Source organism: Sinocyclocheilus anshuiensis, unplaced genomic scaffold, assembly GCF_001515605.1.
Source record: "Sinocyclocheilus anshuiensis isolate Anshui unplaced genomic scaffold, SAMN03320099.WGS_v1.1 scaffold242, whole genome shotgun sequence".
Taxonomy (NCBI): domain Eukaryota; kingdom Metazoa; phylum Chordata; class Actinopteri; order Cypriniformes; family Cyprinidae; genus Sinocyclocheilus; species Sinocyclocheilus anshuiensis.
Genome location: NW_015546053.1, coordinates 1,239,151 through 1,259,807, shown reverse-complemented (window position 1 = coordinate 1,259,807; position 20,657 = coordinate 1,239,151). Strand labels below are relative to the sequence as shown.

The window sequence follows — 20,657 nt, the reverse complement described above, 5'->3', positions numbered from 1 at the left end:
AAATGAAATTATTCCTATGATGGCAAATTTCAAACGTTTCAGTTAACATTCTTCATTGTTTAATTAGCCCTATTGTTTCATTGAGAAATACTTGAATTATTAAACATTATTATAATTTTAGACCGTTTTGAACTAGGTGTTTGAAACCAACAAAACCACAAATATAAAAAAGTACTAAGTAACACAAGTATTATGTAATTAGACTTTTGATCTGAGATACAGCCCTGTATGACAGACAACTATTACCCAACTTCTGGCCTGTACAGTCACTTTGAATGATTGCGATCTACAAAATGGTTGCAATGATTGAAGTTTAACATCTTTTGAAAGTCTCTGATAAATCAAGCAACTTTTAGTCCAACTAGTCATCCATATTCATCCAATAGAACTATTTTTATCTCAAAGCATTAACTGTTTGTACATATGAGGGTGGAGTGAACACAGCGTTGTAGTAAATTGCCATTGTTTTACGATATTCATTAGGTCTGCCTATTGCACAACAGTGATTCGCTTTTAATAACATTCCAACAGGGAAGTTATTTTGATGCGAGACTATTTTAAGCTCGTTGTTTCCACGTGAGCCAGAGGGGAGGTGAGGGTAAACCATCCAGGGCTCTAGTGTCGTGAAACTGGTCGGGCAGGTAGATATGACACTGGCATTCCTCCAGTGAGACTAAAAGAGGGAGGATAAGAGGGCAGTCCTAACTATGTCTTGAAAAGCAATTCAGAAATAGAAAAGAGGGTCTCATTTTTCCTTTGGGATTGTAGAGACAGGTTGAAATCCCGCCCACCCTAATACATATTGGATCTAACCAAAGTCCACACTCCTGTATCTAATGGCAGACAATGACCCGGTAAGACAGAATCACAGAGTTTTGGCTGCAAAGTGAAAGCTTTCAGTTTTATTTTTTTTTTTATTTATTAGACCTAGTATGTCTTTTTTTTTTATGCATGTGTGACATGTTAAAGTTCTGTATTGTGTGGTCTATTTCAATGGTTTATATAAATGCATTTGTATGAGTCTGGCTTGCATGTATCGTAGGGGTCTCAAACACTCAAGAGATACTTGAGCTGGTTTTGCTTTGTTAAAACATTGAAACAGAAATTACGACTTAAAAAAAAAGGCCAGTCAAGTAACTGAAATAATTAAGTGTACTTAACCTCATGATTTTAGATATTAAGCGATAATAAAGTTCCAACAGGTGACACTAAAGGCTTTTAGTTTTGTAAATTGGGACTTTTTAAACATGAATTAATTATGCGTGTTGCGTAAACTCATTTTTTTGTGCATTTTCCTCCTTCATTTTAGGCCTATTTACTGAGCAAAAATTATTTGAGTTATTAATGAACTGCATGTATTATCTAACATGCCATTTTAAATTGACTTATGTTAAGAGGGTATATATTGATATATTATATAATAGTAACAATTTACCATAAGGTTATATTTGTTAACACTAGTTAACTATAATATCAGTTAACATAAAATAACAATTAACAATACTTTAAAAGCATTTATTAATCTTAGTTAATGTTAAATCCAACATGTAAATCTCATTTGTCAAATGCAGGCACAAACCCTAAGTCTTATTGTTTGAGGGTGTTTAACCTGATATTGGATTATTTCAGCTGTCTAAAGTAGATTACCCGCAGAGAAAGGACTTATGTTAAAGCCCACTGAATATTAAGAATGGATTTAAAGAAATCTGGTATGTCATCATTAGAAATGCTCATTTTGTGTTCCACAAAAGAAAGAAAGTTATACGAGTTTGGAATGACATGACAATTAAAACAATTCCTATATACTTTTACAAAACTATTCCTGTAAACATAAATACTTCCTGTAATGATATACACCCAGAAGAAGATACACTGTAATCTTTTTTTTTTTCATTGTTCTGCTCACAAGGAAGCAATCCATTGTATAGTGACCATACTGTTTATGTAGGTTACAGATCAGCATAGAGACGTCAACACTTTGTCAAAGGCAATCTGCCAGCCTTTCCTCAAGACAAAGACTTTCCCAGAAAACAGCGCCCTCCACAAAAAACAAAAACAAAAAAAAAAACCCTGGTTGCATCTTTTCAGTCTTATCATGGATGAAAATGGATTGGGCAGTCGTGACCGATACAAGCAAAGGGCTGAAAATGAGCAAGACGATGAAATGAAGCAGGTTTCCAAGCTGCATGTGCCATTTTAGATGAAGTTTCAAATATTGAACAGATTGGCAGCATATAAGGATTTGATGATGGAACATGCAATCAGTGCAAACACATAGCCTCAATAATCAGGTTTCAGTAATCACCCCAATTTAGTGACCAAAGAATCAAATTATATGCTACAAAAATGATTTTTTTTTTCAAAGTTCAACAAGAACAAAGATTATTGGAATATTTTTTACAAGAAAATACTTTTTCAGTCTTTCTCCTTCAAAAATGTCTCATTTATTTTAATGTGTTACTTTCCGATTTGTAATTAACTGTGACATATACTTGTAATTTTACTAGTGAAAACTGTTTGTACATCTTATTATTTTTCAGTGCACTTTCCATTTACATAGATCTGTTTCCAATCAATAAATCCAGTTGAGCCGTTTCACACGGCTATACAGTACATCAAAATTTGAAAAAATAAAATAAAATGCAATTTCGTTTCATGCTGACTTTGACTTTTAAAGCATGTCTTTTTTTTTTTTTTTTTTTTTTTTTTTTTGAAAAAAAAAAAAAAAAAAAAAAAAAGTAAATGATGACAGTATTTTCATTTTTGGTTGAACTAGCCCTTTAAATCTTAGGTTTAGATTGGGTATAGTGTTCATATAAAACTTTGTTTTGATTTTTAAAGCATTTTTTTTTTTTTTTTTTTTTTTTTTTTTTCAAACTATTATCAAGGTTACGGTAAAACAAAGCAAAACAAAAAGTAGACCAGAAATACGAGTACATTGACGTATTTGTTATGCCATTTGACTAGAATGTAGAACTCAAAGAATTCTGGTCTGGGAGGAAAGTCAAGGCATTTCAATTGTAAGAGCATTGTCTGGCATCTTTCTTGTTTTAAAATGATAATGCTTTACAATGGACTTGTCAAACCGCACCAACCATAATAGAGCTAATGGAAAAGTCATTTATAATCATTTATGAAAACTTTCACTTTTTCTTTTGTAGAAGGACCCTCCGCCACCATACTACTCTGTGGCAGCGGACCCACAGACGCCTCCTATGACCTATGATGAGGTAATTTGTCAGGACAAATATGGGTTCACACAGAAACCTGTGCCATACTATGTTCCAAAGGAGCCAGCACCAGTAAAGGTAGACGCCGTCATCATCACTACACAGCATGTTGTTGGTATGTACTGAATCTCTACAGTCACTCCAGTTTGGTGCTACTGTTCAAAATAGCGTCCTATTTAATCTGCTCTTGCTAATTGAAGCTAATATCTGCAAACTGTTTTTACAAATTGATCATAATCAAAACAGAGAGGCTAATTGACCCTCCACCGGGAGTTTAAATGAAAGGGAATCTGACCAGTCAATTTTAATACACTCAAACAATACCATTTTGTGGCTCTTTAAGTGTCGTGACAGACCGCTGTAGTGCCTCAGTTCAAGCGGCACGTGAACCGATCCTCTCTTCCTCTTTAGTTATAGCACGAAATAAACATGAATGAACATCAGAAGGTATCTTGTTTATACCGCAAAAATACATTACTACTAGGGCTGGGTAAAAAATATTGATTTCTCGATTTTAATCGATTCTCATTTTTACAAAACAATATCAATTCTTAAATCCCAAGAATCAAAGTCTAGCCTGTTTTTCAGTTAATGAATGTAACGTTGAATTGAATTGTGCTTTGATACTTTTGATACAGTAGCCTATGATACAAAGTCTTAGATTTCAAATTCGTACCATTTTATTACAATATTCAAACAATAAATACCATTTTGGCGGTGTTTAATGTGGCGTGACAGATCGCTGTAGCGCACAGTTCAAGAGAAGCGGCAGCGTGAAGTGCGTTTGAACTGATCTCTGATGGCTTTAATACCAGTTTCAGCACAAAATAAACATGAGTAAACATCCGAAGGTATGTTAAAAGAAGGAGTAAAACTTACCGAAATCCGTATCCTGCCTCATGTAATCACTCAATCAGTGTTTCAACCGCGGAAAGACGCTAATATAACAGCTTGTAAAAAATGTCACGTAACATCACATTTACCTCAGAAAAAAACACATTCGGTGACCATAAACTTAAAAGTCAGCTAGAGAAAAGTTTTCACTAAATATTTTGCTAAATGTATGCACCAAATAACATAACCTATTCATTATAATTTTTTACTGTTCTTAAGTGTTTATGTTTGAATAAGTTTCTATGACAGCAGCCATTTAAATGTTTATATTTCTAAAAAAAAAAGATTGGAGTAGAAATATAATTATGTAACTGTAACTTTATTATTGTAAAACGACACCGAGTGTAATTTAAGCATTTGTGTATACATTTAGTTCATTTTAACCTTCAGTAGTTTAGTAATGTAGTCCCAACTGGTTCTCATTTATATTTTACAGCATTGGTTGAGATATTTTTTTTTTTCCTTCAGAAAATTTTGCATGTAGCCTACTGTACCTGATATATATCCAAAATAATCAATATTGAATCAGATCAAATGGGAAATCATATCGAATTGAAATCTTGTGAGTCAGAATTGAATCGTGAAATTTGAGTAAAAACCAAGCCCAAGGAACTACTCACAATTTTTCAAGGTCAAGCCCACCAACATTAATCTTCTCTCCTGTCTGGTTTGTTTGGCGGACAACATGGCAGATGCAGCGTTATGATTGGTCAGATCGCCTGTCAATCAAACTCCCAGTGAAGGTTCAGCTGCTGGAAAAAAAGAATGTTCAAGAAAAAAAAATCATACAAATTGTGTTTACAAAGCGTGTACTTTTTCTTTTTTCTTTTTTTAGAAATGTACTGTTTATATTCTTCTTCTTACACTATATAGATACACACACAATGTCAAGTGGTGAAGCCATATAAAAGTTGTACCTTCGTACAACCTGATCTAACATGAGCAGATGTCAGTAAATCTCTAATTATATTTTTATATCAAACATTAATTATATTTTAAAACTTCATCAGAGATTTTTTAAGAAACAAAATTAAAGATTATGCCAAAGTATTACCTCAAGAATTATCTACATTATATTATCCAGACAATTACACCACCTACACAGTTTTACTTCAAACCCCACAAAAAATACTTTCATTTCAATTGAAATGAAATGAAAAGAACACTTGAAAACATGTTCATGATAGACAAGGTGCATATTTGTCTTTATAAACTGCACTAAGATGCATTTTTTAATTAATGAACAGTCCTTCACTCGACTACAATTACAGTGCTACATACTTTCAATTGTAAATGTGAGAGGTTAGTTGAGTATGAATTGCTCTTGTTCCTTTAGTTCCTACAAAAAGGCAGAAGTCTTGTGGACGGAGTGCCAAATGTTGGGGTGGATGGGTAGGTGCGCTGCTGGTGTTGGCTCTCATTGGACTGGCCATCTGGCTTGGAGGTAAGGGAGGGGATGTATCTGTAATGACAGGACATACCATTAATGCTTGCCTTGTATCTAAACCCCTCTCCTCTTTTTCTCTTTACCACTCTCACTTATGTGGATAGTGTGCTATGGATCCAAGTCGAATTCTGGACATTATGAGAATGACTGCAGGGGACAAGATTGCAAAGAACAGGAACATGACAGTGATTGCAGAGGAAAAGACTGCAAGGAACAGGAAAATGACAGCGACTGCAGAGGAAAAGACTGCAAGGAACAGGAACAGGAACATGACAGCGAAGAAGAACACCACAGGACGCAAGATGGCACGAGTGTACCTGACACCTGCTCCAACTCTTCCAAGCAGTGTGATGGCATCCAAAACTGCCAACAGGCCGCCGATGAGGCAAACTGTGGTGAGAACACTTTCTACAGCAAAGAGGCTGACAATCAGATGTAATTGATTCTTTCAGGACACAACACAGAGAGATTAGTGGCTGAGTGTTTCAGCTTTGGCTTTAAAGTGAAACTACAAGGATGACATGTCTAGATAAGGCAACTAGATTTCAAGATTAGTGAGAAACCGTACTGCTCTGAGAAAAGCATTTACTGTACACAGTGAGGCCTCTATTTACTGTATTATGACAAAACAGTAAACAGTTGAAAGCTGCACTGCTGGTTACACTGCAAAAAAAAAAAAAACATCTTTAAAACAACATCATTTACTTTTGGATAGCTAGAAACAAAATTGTGTGAGATAATAAAACCCAGAGAACATATATTGCATTAAGTTAAGTATATATCTTGGATTAATTCATTCATTAATTCAAGACTGTTGTTATTGTTAACAAATGTTTATACTAAAACAACTGCAAACTATTTTCTGTAATTGAAATAAATTATGATATATAAATATTAGATGAAAAAGACAAAATAGCCTTGGCAAATTACTGAAATAAATGACTTGAAGTACTAAAATTACTAAAACTGAGATAAAAATAAAAGTTGTTGCAGTAAAACATTACAAAAATACTAATCAAGGACATGTAATTCCGTTGTTTTAATGTTCCTCTTCAAAATTCTCAGTGAGATTTGGTGAAGGTGGAGTGTTGCAGGTCAGAACTGCTCAGGATGGTCGATTCCTTCCAGTGTGTTATCAGGGATTGGATCAGAGTTATGCTGACCAGATCTGTGAACAGCTGGGCTTCAGAAGGTAAACATAATTTAAAAAATAGTAATAATAATAAAAAAAAAAAATAAAAAAAGACAACAAGAATATTTCACCTAAAAATGAAAATCATTACATCATCTTTTGTAAAATAGTCCATATGACTTGCACATTCTTTTTTTTTTTTTTTGTATTCTGTTCCATGGTAGAAAATAAACGTCATACATTACAGGTTTGGAACCATATGAGCAAAAATGATAAGAGATTTATCATTTTTGGGTGAACTATCACCTTAATGCGTTAATGGATCTGAACTCAGTGGTCCATATATGACCAAATATTAATCTTGTCCCAACAACAACAACTATTTTAATATAACTGATGCCTCGGGGTTCTGTGCCTTAGATCTTATGCATCAAATCCAGTGGATAGCAAGATGTCTGTAGCCCTTACTGTAGGACCGAGATCAGCCAAACTAATACAGGGTCTGGTCAATGTCAGGTAAGACTAGATTATATCAGAGCAGATGTTTTGTTTTGTCAAGATAACAGTCCCCTTAATAGTACATAATGTCCTTTTGTGATTTTTGTTTGTTCATTCAGTTTGGGCTGTCGGGATGAGAAAGCAGTCTCACTTGAATGCACAGGTAGGAATACATCTATTTTTTTATTAAACCACCAGTCATATTTAGTCTCAGTTTATGTCTAATTACTGTGATGCATAACTAAATGATACACGTGATACATCAGCGTAAACCTTATTAACTATATTTGTTAATGAGACATTGTGTGGATGAGTTAATGGATGATTCTTCCCATGTTGAACTATGGAATTAAGAGGTTTTTTTCATTTCTTTTTTTTTTCAGACTGTGGCAAGCAGCAAATTGCCTCCAGGATCATAGGGGGCAGCACCTCTCAGATTGGCCAGTGGCCTTGGCAGGTTAGCCTGCATTACACTGGAAGCCATGTTTGTGGTGGATCACTCGTCTCTCCAGACTTTGTTGTGTCAGCTGCCCATTGCTTCCAAGGGTTGGTATTCACTCATTCAGCTAGTGATGGGAGGAACATGTAATCAATTAAATGTAATCTGAAAATAATTAAGTACCATAGAAGTTTTATATAATTGTGTGTGTGTGTGTGTTTGGGAAACTGTCAATTAGAAGCAATCAAATATAATTCTCCTTTTGTGTAATATATGTGAAAAAGTATTCAAATTAAATTCATTGAACAATGAACAATGAACCTACACAATAAAACTTATCCAAAATCAGTGAAAACCATCAGACACTCCAATGCTATCTCATGACCAATTTGTATGTATTTTACGAGGTGGCTAATTTGTATGAATTAGTATGACCTCACTCGTAGGATTTTGTACGTTTTCTGTTAGGGGTAGGTTTAGGGCGGGGTTAGAGGTGGTCATTCGTATGAAATCCTTCGAATTTGCCGCCTCGTAAAATACATATGATTTTCCGCAAAATGTACAAATTTCTATGAGCCAGGGTTCAAGGTTTCATTCATGGTTTCAGATCAATGGCATCTAGCACAGAACCATCATTACTTTGAACATTTTTGAAACCAGGGTTCGAAAACAGTATGACATAACGAAGCCTCGTTTGCTGAAGTCGCATGACTTGGCAAGTTCATTACAAGCTCCAAATATCTGATTCAAAACAAAATATTTGCAAATGTTTCAAAGCTTCATGAAGCAGGGTTTCAAAAGTGCCCTTCACTACATTCAGCACAAATTAACAGTCATGTTTATTAATTTGAAGGACACTTTAAAGGGGTCATGAACTGTCTTTTTTATTATTTTGTACTGTTCTCTGTGGTCCAGTTATAATGTTATCAAAATGTATACAAAAAAAAAAAAAACACACAATAAATTAGAAGTAGGCCTAATAGGCTATTTTCTCTCCTGTGTTTGATACTGAAATTAATCCGTGGTAAAATTAAGTGAACAAAGGACCGAGTTCTTACTGACGTGGCACTTCATTAAAAATAAAATTCATCAAATAAATTGTAGCGTTTGGTTTCTGCATAGACCTGCGTATGCCGCTGTCTTCATTTACCTACTACATGCATGAATCGGTGGGTGGGGACAAACAGGCAGTGATGTAGAAGCAGGCGTTGATCTTCTTCTGTGGAGGTGGTGTTTAGCCACACTACTACATCATAAAGTGGTACATTCCACAACCTGTCGTTTTGGCAGATTTTGGCTTTAATATAAGCTTTTTTTAGACTAATTATAAAGTTTTGATTTCTGAAATTTACAGGATGTTTTTTTATAGCACAATGACCTCTTACATATCAAAAGATCAAGGGAATTTAGATTTCTCAGTTCATGACCCCTTTAAGCATTGAATTTAGCCTGCATGAACACATTGGTGTTGCTAATCTAATGTTCTAGAAGTTTAGCAACAGGAACTAACTTGTTCAATAGCAAATGTTTATTATTTTTAGTTGCTTTGATTTTCAGCAAGTATTTAGAACTTATTTTAATCATTATTTTTTTTCCCATTATAACATTTATTGAGATAAACATGATTTTTTTTTTTTTGTTGATCACAGCTCAATGAGGAATTCTGGAAATTGGCGTGTCTATGCTGGGGCTATTTCCCAGAGTGCCCTTCAGATACCCTACCTTGTGAAGAAGATCATAGTGAATGAGAACTACAACATTAACAACAATGATTATGATGTCGCCTTGCTGAAACTCAGTAGTCCTGTTACCTTCTCCGGTGAGTTGGGTTTTCTTGATGAAATAGTTCCCCCTAAAATGAAAATTCACTGGTTTTTTTTTCTACAGTGAAACCATTTAGCACCCATAAAGTACCATAAATATAGCAAGTATGACTCTATATGTATTCCGAATATTCTATAGTAACATTTCTCTTCTCATTCCAGGCACTGTGGAGCCAGTTTGCTTTCCTACATTTGACCAAACCTTTTCTGATGGATCAGAGTGCTGGACATCTGGCTTTGGGACAACACAAGAGGGAGAAGGTACAGACAGATAAAAATGAGAATGAATGAAAACAGAAGAGGAGGACAAATAGGACAAAGTGTAACACCATGTATAATTATAATTTCCCTAAACAGTACAGTGTTATACAGAAGGTAAACACAGAACATGTAGTGATTCACAAAAAGCATAAAATCAAATTAAATTAAATTAAATTAATTTTTCAGAAAAAATAAGATGTCTCTTGCATGTTATATTTATATTCTGGCAATTATTACACAAATAATATAATGTTTTAATAATGTATGTAATAACATAATAATATAATAATTATTAACATTTTAAAATATTGTATGTATACATTATAATATTGTGTTGCCTTTATATAATGTTGATATATATATATATATATATAATTGTATTTTTTTATTTTTTTTTTACAAATAGGACAATTTTGACGAGAATAATAACAATCATTATTGAGAATAATGAGAATTACCAATAAATTAAAAAGTAAAGCATCTGAACACATTACAGTCATTAGAAATTGGGTGGTAAATCGTAACAGTCATAAAAATAATGTCACAATACAAAAAAAATAAATAAAAATCTTAATCTTCCTAACAAATTACTATATTTTCTTTATGCAAAAAAATGCAATGTATATAATTATATAATAACTATTCTTAAAATATTATTATAAAATAATAGTGCATTGAACAATTAAAACCTTTTATTTTTATTTTATTTATTTATTTTTTATTCATACTTTACAGTTTGAAAATGCAGATTTGATCTTAGAAATCTGCCCATGTTACAGCTTTCAATGTCTATTTTCTTCTTTGGAGCTTTTAGCTGACCTTTGACTGTGAGCGTTTCCTTTGCTCTCACAGTCCGTGCCTCTACAAGCCTCATGGAAGTGACAGTGAATATCATCAACACACGTCTGTGTAACAGCAGTCAGGTGTACCGTGGGGCCATCACCAAGAATATGATATGTGCCGGTGATATGAATGGGGGCCGGGACTCCTGTCAGGTGGGTATACCTAAGCTACAAGAGCACAAGTGACCTCAGGCAAATACATTATTCACTGGCCAAGTCTCGCCCAGTGCTCCTTTGTCTCATGACATTGATTTATTCTGGTTTGGGCAAATGCTTTATGCTGTTGTTCACAGTGCTACAACTGTTTTTTTATTCAACCAAGTATGTAGTGCATGATGAAATTTGCTTTAAGAACTACTTTCTATAAAAATTATAATGGGTAAATGACATTACACCAGACATATTTCAGTCTCATTAATTATTAAAAAGAAAAAAAAAACTTGAGAAGTTATGTAATATTTTATTCTTTTTTGTAAAAAAAAATATTTTGCCATATGATGGAACTAACATAAAACAGGAAAATATATCAACAGGAGGAGCAATGTCAATAAGTCTCTAAATGTGACCTTAGGCAAGGTTAGTTTAGACTGCAAAATGTCATGTGGTGCAACTCCACACAGACATAAGGATTTTTATGAAACAATTGGTTATAATTGTTTAAAAAACTGTTTATATAAAATAATTTATATAAAATACTTTGCATTAAATTTGTTTTGGAAATAAACTTGTATAGATTTCTTTTTTTTTAGCAATATACACTACCAGTCAAAAGTTTTTGAACAGTAAGATTGTTTTAATGTTTTTTAAAGAAGTCTCTTCTGCCCACCAAGCCTGCATTTATTTGATTCAAAGTACAGCAAAAACAGTAACATTTTGAAATATTTGTACTATTTAAAATTACTGCTATCTATTTGAATATATTTTAAAATGTAATTTATTCCTGTGATTTCAAAGCTGAATTTTTAGCATCATTACTCCAGTCACATGATCCTTCAAAAATAATTTGAATATTCTGATTTGCTGCTCAAAAAACATTTATTATTATTATTATTATTATTATGTTGAAAACAGCTGAGTAGATTTTTTTTCAGGTTTCTTTGATGAATAGAAAGTTCAGAAGAACAGCGTTTATCTTAAATAGAAATCTTTAGTAACATTCTAAATGTCTTTATCATTTCTGATATATTTAAAGCATCCTTGCTAAATAAAAGTATGGAGGATGTCATTAATAATAACGATAATAATAATAATAATAATAATAATAATAATAATAATAATAATTTCTCCCCCTAACATCCTGGAGTATGTCATTAACATTAATAATAATAATAATAATTAAAATAATAATAATAAATGTTTTTGTAACATACTGGAGGATGTCATTAATAATAACAATAATAAATGTTTTTGTAACATACTGGAGGATGTCATTAATAATAACGATAATAATAATAATAATAATTCTCCCGCCCCAACATCCTGGAGGATGTCATTAACATTATTAATAATAATAATATATGTGTTTGTAACATCCTGGAGGATGTCAATAATAATAATAATATTGATAATAATAATAATAATAATAATAATAATAATAATAATAATAATAATATTAATAAAAAAAATTATAATAATAAATGATAAAAAATCTGCATATTAGAAGGATTTCTGAAGGATCATGTGACACTGAAGACTTGAGTAATGGTGCTGAAAATTTAGCTTTGGTCACATGAATAAATTACATTTTAAAATATACTCAAATAGTAAGCAGTTATTTTAAATAACAAAAATATATATTTCTCAATATTACTGCTTTTGCTCTATTTTGGATCACATAAATGCAGGCTTGGTGAGCAGAAGAGAATTCTTAAAAAAAAAAAAATCTTACTGTTCAAAAATGTTTGACTGGTAGTGTAGACTGAAAACGAGTACTGTTCAAAAGAACTATTAATTTATTTTATACTTAAACTTTTATACTATTTACTGTTTTTAATAATTGTTATACATGCTTGTTCACAATGATCTGGAGTCCATGTTCCATTTGCTTTCTCTCTGTCCTTGTCTTTGGTCTCAGGGGGACAGTGGAGGTCCGCTGGTGTGCAAGGGGGATAATAACCGCTGGTATCTGGCTGGAATTACGAGTTGGGGAGCTGGATGTGGACAAAGACAAAGACCAGGAGTATATAGCAGAGTGACCAGCCTTCTGCCCTGGATCTACAGCAAGATGCAGGTAAGCTGGACAACATGGTCCAACATGAGGCCAGATAGTTTGTTAATTCATAATATTGTTATTTCACAACCATACTTTCTTTTAACCTGTCTATATCTTGTTATCTTAGCAAGAGAAGCCCTGATGCCTCTTTTCTGTATGATGTGTCCATTCCTGAGGACAACAGTGGACACAGCGGAAAAGATGAAGGACAGAGCAATGCACTTTTACATGGGACAATGTTGCAATATATGTAGCCACAATTGGACAAAGAAAAACAGACTTTATTAATCCCACATTCTCAAGTAAGAAAACAATAACACAACTCAACCTCGGAAAGCAGAGCTGCAGGCATCGAGGACCCTGTGGTCCACTTCTGTCGCTGTGCTTTCCTCATTCTTTTCTTTGCATTTTTACTGTAAGTTCAGGGCACAGCTGCTGAATCTGAGCCTTTGTTGCCTCTTTGTATTGGTATCCTTGGTACTTGGTATCCTTGCACTGATTCTAAAAAATAATATTGGGAATATTCTGAAAATATGTATTTAATAACCAAAGTGGTGTTCATTTTGTTTGAAAATCAGTGTCTATGAACTACGATAAAATGTGGTTGTATTGTTTTAGCCTATGTGAAGGGTTCGTCCTTTTCTATTTCTGATTCATACTGTTTCTTTATAAATCATGCCAAAATGGATACAGTTTGAGCTTTATTCTCTGATTGCAACAAATTAATATACGGGAGAATGGGGCTAGCTATGAAAAATGCTGTATCTCATTAGGCTGTAACCACTATGGCACATTCAGATTTCCAGTGCAACACTTCAGCTGAAAGAGTGTGAGGTAAGATATGTAAACAATTTTGGCAACTCTTTTACACTAAAAATGTTACACAACCAAAACTAATATCCAGTTATGCAAGCTACACTACTTTTGTCAAATTGTGCCATTTTGAATTAAAATATATAATTTTAGTGATTAATGTGATGCAATTTAATGTGACATGAACAAAAAAAACTAAACAAAAGTGAAAGTTTTGAATAGCTTTTGAATATTTTGAAATAAGTTTTGAAAGTGAATATCTTGAATTCTTGAAACATTCAATACTTTTTTTTTTTTCTTTTTTTTTGTAGCCAAGGCATTCAGTTATGTATGACTTTCAAAAATAAATCCATGTTGAGAAATATTCACTGGAGTAAAAAAAATGTCTCAACTAGTAGGCCTCCCTGTGATTGTTTTTGCGGCCACCCCAATCCTGGGCAAAATATTATTCAGAATCACCTTTGTCCCAGATGTTTCTCCTAAAACAACTTTAAAATAAAAAAGAGAGACAACTGACAACTGTTGATATAGCCTACATTACGATAAAGCCATGATGTTGCTAACATAGTTACACTATAAAAAATGCTGGGTTGTTTCAACCCAATTCTGGGTCAAATATGGACTAACCCAACTGTTGGGTTAAAAAGTTCATTTAAAAATGTAACCAAAATTTAACCCAACAGTTGGGTTAGTCCATATTTGACCCAAAATTGGGTTGAAACAACCCAGCATTTTTAGAGTGTAGGAGAATGTTCATATTGAAATCCCAGACTTTTGATTGACTGTCTTAGGTATCTATACAAATTTGAGCAGATTTGAGAGCACAAATTTAAGATATTTTTGAGATCTCCTCTGAATGTTAGGTCGCACACGCTGGTCTTTTTCTCAGGAGAATCATCTGAGAAGCTGAAGAGTTCAGTAAAAGTTCCGATTTGCTTTGCATTATAACTCATTGCTGAAACAACCGAAAGATTTCGCATTTGTGAACGCCGAAAAAAACAAACCGTATTGAATAATGTTGTGCAGTCACTGCAAAAGGCTTTGTATAGACTTTTAGATACGCTTTGAAGACATGCTTATAAAGACCAACCAACCACTACTCGCGACCAACGCGTGCGGTGTCTCTCATTGCGCGCGTGGCGGGGCGGGAACCGAGAGAGTGGGAGAGAAGAGACAAGGGACAAACCAACAGTCAGTATATTTGTATCAGAAAAGAGGAGGTGAACCTTGTTGACTGCTATAGAACATCAAACGCTCGTTTAAGTGGATTTTTAACCATTCATAACTTTTCGTTCCATCTCAAAACGCCACAAAATCCACTTAACAGACAACGACTTGAGGACCCTACAGTCGTGCGGATCGTGAAGCAGAGTGTGACCCACTGTTGCCCATCCACTTACAAGTACCCTTAAGGAGACGAGACGAGGTAGGGTATGAAGTCACTTATCCAACTAGGGCGTGTGCTGTTGTTTCATAGTCTTAGAGATGTTGCTTGATGTTTCCTCATTATAAAGAATGTATTTTGGAATGACGTGCGTCAAGCCTCGCTTTTACTCCAATGACATAATCAGTCTATGTAATGTAAACATTTAATAAACGGGCAGTGTAGATTTTGTTTTGAGATGCATAATGTAGTTCACACATAGCATAAGTGAATTCGGAGTTTGTTGAACAAATGTATGAATACAAAATGCTGCAGAATGACACAGCTCGCTGTTATTGTTGCGCGAGGGTGTGTCCGAGTTTCTTTGTGCGTTTTTGCCTCATTAAAGCGTTGATTATTATTATTTACATAACCTCTATGCATTATTTGTGTTATGTTTTGGCATATTATTATCGGAGTGATTTATTTGTGTAATAATAATGAAAATGTGTGAAATTCTTCGTCTGGAATGAGAGGGGAAATGGTGATGGCGCGCGAGCGGATTAAATTACTGAGAGGAAAATGCATCAGAGCGTGACAAAAAAAACAAAAAAAATGTGGGTAAATGAGCGTTTAGTATGCGTGCTGAAGGAAATCCACAGGTTGGGAGGGGTCTGATGATGACCACGACTGAGCTCCGCGCACAACAGGTAGCGCGTTATCTTCGGCACTGATCGATACGTTATAAACTGAGGGCGCAGAGTTAAAGTGCTCATTACGCGGCGCTCTCTGGAATACTTGATTCTGATTGGTTTGATTTATCAATCGTTACATATTTCTTAGTAATGACTATTATGACATATTTATTCCAAAGTCAAATCATATTATTGCAATTCATATCAAAATATAATGTCCATTTTTGGTAAGTAGTCGTGTAATAAGTGGGATAATGTACACAAACAAACCCCTTCAGGGTGATACAAGACAAGGTGATCATTATTATTTTGGGAAATGAGTATCTAATTGTACTCGTCCCTTACAATTTATACATCTATTACTTGCATCTTATGTCCCGCGTTTATATGATTTTTATGACGTACTGTTATACATTGAATGCCATCGCGTTTCCAAATAATGGCAGCCAGAATGTCTTGGCAAGGAATTGTCCTGCCCTTTATCAAACAAAAATAGCTATCATTTTCAGTTTCTAGGTTGCCATCACTATCTCTTTCAAAACTACAGCCAGCTTTATGTACTAATAATCGTAATCACCTGACGGATACAGTTGCCATAGCAATATTTCTGCACCCTAGTAGAGACGCGTCTGGCAGCGCGCCAATGAAAGCTTTGTTGTCATGGATACAATTTACCCTCGTTGTGGTTGTGATGAAAGGCTGACGGATCTCACCTTAAATAGTCAACGATGACCTGTTGTTCACAATGAAATGTTATTCAATAAACTGAAATCCTGGATCTGTCACAATCGATCTTCTGTATATAAATATATTGCTCTGCTGAAATATGGTATGGGTATTATGGGTGACAGCATTTGACAGCTGGTGTATTAATAAGAAATCATATGAGCTTACCAAAAATAAAAGAAAGAGTATATACAGTGCATCAATATTGTTTTGCAGTCTATTGTATAATAGCATTTTCTGTCATCAACACCCCCATAGACATTTCAGCAGTTTACTTATGCTGTATCACATTATTTCCAAATGAAGGAGATGCAGTTTAGTTGATCACAAAGAGGTCAGATATAATTTTAAATAAATAAATAAAAAACAGAGGGAGGGAAGGGAAACAGGCACACCATTCTAAACTCGTGGCAAATACTGAAGTTTGTGCTGGATGTGAAATTATGATAGATACACTGTAAATAATAATAATAATCATAATAATAATAATAATAATAATAATAATAATATTATTATTATTATTATTATTATTATTTATTATTATTATTCTTTATGTGCATTATGGAGTTTTCATATTATATTTTTTTGTTGCCATTTTTAGTTCATTTTTATTGTATTGCATCGTGAAATAGATTTTTATAAAAACTTTTCTGTATGAAGTTTGACATGCTGAATACTTTTTGTTTAGCATTAAAAGTGCTCAGGAAAACTAAAATAAATAATATGTTATTACTTATGCATAACAGTTACATGGTACATGCATAATACTGAGCTAACAACAACAGTTTAACATAAACAGTTACCAAAAATTAGTACAAGTAAACAAGTACACATTGGATGATTTTTGTCTTTTTATATCCCACAATGTTCTGGAATGTTCCAGAAAGCACTAGCATTTTACAGAATATTACAGAATGTTACAGAAACTTCTATGTTCCCATCCTTGCAAAAGCAAAGTGTCTTTAAAAAATGCATTACAATAATAATTAGCACCACGGCATTACAGAAAAACTATTAAAAAATTAAGTTACTTTTTTTTTTTTTTTTTTGTTACATTGTGTTATTTTAGCATTATGTGATTGTGCTATGTGGACTCTATTTTTCAGGTGGTCATCTACAGCAGTGGTTCTCAACCTTTTTTGAGTACTGGACCCCCATAATATCTCAAACCAACCTCATGGACCCCCACCCCCCATTGCTATTGACGTGTTTTTGTGCTGTCCATTTTTCTTAGCTCTTCTGGTGTCAGGTCCACTGATAGATGGCCTATCAAGCCACCTGTCCATAGGCTGGTCTTGTTAACTATTTTTTTTTTTTATTTAGCGATATATTGCCTAGAAATAATTGCGAGAAACAATATTAGTGCCAGTTTACAAGGCTTAGTCAACAATCAACGCATCACATGGGTTACAGTGAAGCTGATATTTCACTTCATAGAGAACAATGCCATTGATTCAGTGTACTGAACAGTGCTGATGACAGTCGTGAGAAATCCCCTTAAATCCTGAAAGGATACAACCACACAGATATCGCTTTCATCTTCTCAGCTTACAAGGCTCAATCAACAATCAACGCATCACATGGGTTACAGTGAAGCTGATATTTCACTTCATAGAGAACAATGCCATTGATTCAGTGTACTGAACAGTGCTGATGACAGTCGTGAGAAATCCCCTTAAATCCTGAAAGGATACAACGACACAGATATCGCTTTCATCTTCTCACAACTGATGGCAAACTGATTTTTTTCATGATTATAGGAGTTGACCTGAAGAAATACAGACCCAGGTATTCACACACCCTTAGTTCTGCTGACGCTGTCACCCTTAGCTCTCTCTCTCTCTCTCTCTCTCTCTCTCTCAATTCAATTTAATTCAATTTGTGCATTATTGGCATGACAATTGTTACAATGTATTGCCAAAGCATAGTGTTTACATTGAATCTAGAACAGATATATATTTAAAAAAAACATGCATGTATTATATCAGTTCATGGTTATAATAATAATTAAAAAAAACATTTTTTTAATGATTCTACGGACCCCCTGCAATTACGTGACGGACCACTAGGGGTAAGAAGAAACACTTATCTACAGTACCCATTTGCACCATGTTATTGTAGCATTTTTAGTTGTTTAATGACCAATTTATGCAGAAATCCAGGGGTTCACATACATTTTCCTTGAACAAAAATATCACATTACCACTTTGTGTAAAAGTCAATGAAAATAAATATTGATCTCACCTGCATATATTTCCCAACACATTCTGCCTAAAATAGAGATGGCAACTGGCATGAGAAGTTTCTCTCCTAGCTGGTGTTTTTAGTGGGCCTAAAGAGTGTAAAAAAGAGAGCTAATTAGATGGGGAGAGAAACTGCTCCAGTTCTGGCAGAATTAATGTGTGTAAACACTTGCACTCCTCTTACACCTAGTCATGAGAGCTCTCAGCCGGTTCCAGGCTCTGTTGATAATAGGATTTGCTCTCATGCATAGTGCGAGTCATATCAATGAGGTCAGATTCTCTCAGCTTCTGACATATGGTCTAGTAACTACTGCTTACACGATCAAGCAGTATTTGATGATGAAACCAGTCAGACAAAAATATCACAATGACATATGCACTTCGTTGTGACTGGTTGGCGTCTTACATAAGATGCTCTTCTGTTCGAAATGTGGTGCTCTTGGCAGGACACTCAAAAACAGTGTGATGCAAGCACCTAAAACTAAAACTCAAAACTACAGAGTAAATAACCAAAAAGGAATTTACATAATCTAGGTCAACTCTACCAATCCCATTGTGAGTTTGTGCAGGCAGTGATTTGTTTGTATTTGCTACTCATCAGTATATAAATCCATAATTCATATGACAGTCATTGGGAGTGAATTATGTTTTGTCTCGTTTGCAAGCCGTTCAGATATAGCGACAGTCTTCCTTTTGTACTCCAGGGAGCACAGAAAATATCTGTGGCCGACAACATGGTCTCAATTGACTTTAAGGGTGAATTACACGGGTCAGCGACTGACTGGGGAGGCTTTTACTTGGAAGGAGAAATGAATTGGTGCATCTAACTATAGCACTCTGTCGATATGTCTGCTGAGGTCAGAGGCTGTGTTTGATAATTAAAGCCAGATGAGTCTCGTCTCCTGGCGTCCGTGAGTTGACAAACTGGCTTCTACTCACTTGTAGTTCAAAAGGTGCAGAGCAAATGGATCCCAACCTTAAGAATACTATGGATCGCCAAGAAAATGGGAAATAAGTCGCATACATGTATGCTTTCATACTTAGTTTTTAGTGAATGGTACTTGAGAGAGCAAATATGTGAAAGTCATGAAAAACACCTAACTTCAATCTACTGCAAAATTCAAACACTGCTCCAGTACACTGTTGACCAAAAATTAACATTAAAGGTACATTCAGTAGTGAAGGGAAACACTGCTTCGAAAGCTTGGAATTCTTAGTGAATAATTTATTTCGAACCAGTGGTTTGGAGCATATTTCAAACTGCCAAAGTTACGTGATTTCAGTAAACAAGGCTTTGTTAAATCATAACTGATTCAAAATGTTAAAAAAATTCAATGGATCACCATTGGGGGACAATCTCTGCCAACCCCATGAATCACAGAGATCGCCCCCCAGTGGCAAACCGTTAAATCAATGTTTTTTACCTGATCTCAGATCAGTTTTATAAAATTGTGGACATTTGTAATGATATGTCTACAAATTATTAAAATGAGTAGATAACAGTATCTTATTGGCCCTTCATTGAACAAACAAAACAAGCTCTGAAAATTGATAAAAGAACACATATTTTACAGACACTTTATATTTAATGGTATTTGATGATTTAAAAAAAAAATACATTTCATAGACTCTACTTTCAACATTTGCTACGGGTTTGTAAAAGCTGTTTTTAGATGTGTTTGGCCTGAGTTTTCATTGCATTTACACATTTTTGACAAGCAGGCAGCACCAGTGTATGATGTTTTGCGAGCTTCGAAACAGTGAATCATTTTGCAAAGCAACTGATTTAAAGCTTTGAAAAGGATCGTTTTTCCCATTACTAGAGCCATGCCTGAAATTGCCCACCCTATGCCCTTAAATAGGGTACTATTTGACAATACAGTAGTTTGCCCAACGATGGTGTCTAAAACTATAATGGACGTCGAGTGCACTCATTCAATCCCATAATGCACCACTTTTTTTCACTCGCTCCTTCAACAAGACTTTATTTGTGCTTTAATGTAGAGAATAGTGAATGAGGGTATAAGGGCGTATTTCAA

The 20,657-nt window shown here is 34.3% G+C and overlaps 2 protein-coding genes across 2 annotated transcripts in view; both read left to right on the top strand.

The window, feature by feature from the left end:
- The first annotated feature begins 772 nt into the window (after nt 1-772).
- LOC107699232 (transmembrane protease serine 13-like) lies at nt 773-12,973 on the top strand. The gene is made up of 13 exons (XM_016500432.1): nt 773-854; nt 3,162-3,345; nt 5,461-5,568; nt 5,676-5,966; nt 6,637-6,763; nt 7,124-7,219; nt 7,321-7,364; nt 7,585-7,747; nt 9,290-9,459; nt 9,626-9,724; nt 10,577-10,719; nt 12,641-12,796; nt 12,906-12,973. The coding sequence occupies exons 1-13, from the start codon at nt 837-839 to the stop codon at nt 12,918-12,920; spliced, it is 1,614 nt and encodes a 537-aa protein (XP_016355918.1). The 5' UTR covers nt 773-836; the 3' UTR covers nt 12,921-12,973.
- Nucleotides 12,974-14,735: 1,762 nt separating this feature from the next.
- The window catches only part of LOC107699233 (FXYD domain-containing ion transport regulator 6-like), a 25,438-nt gene continuing 19,516 nt past the window's right edge, over nt 14,736-20,657 (top strand). The window contains exon 1 of the mRNA XM_016500433.1: nt 14,736-15,017. The gene's annotated coding sequence lies outside the window, so the exon portion shown is untranslated. The remainder of the gene's footprint in view (nt 15,018-20,657) is intronic.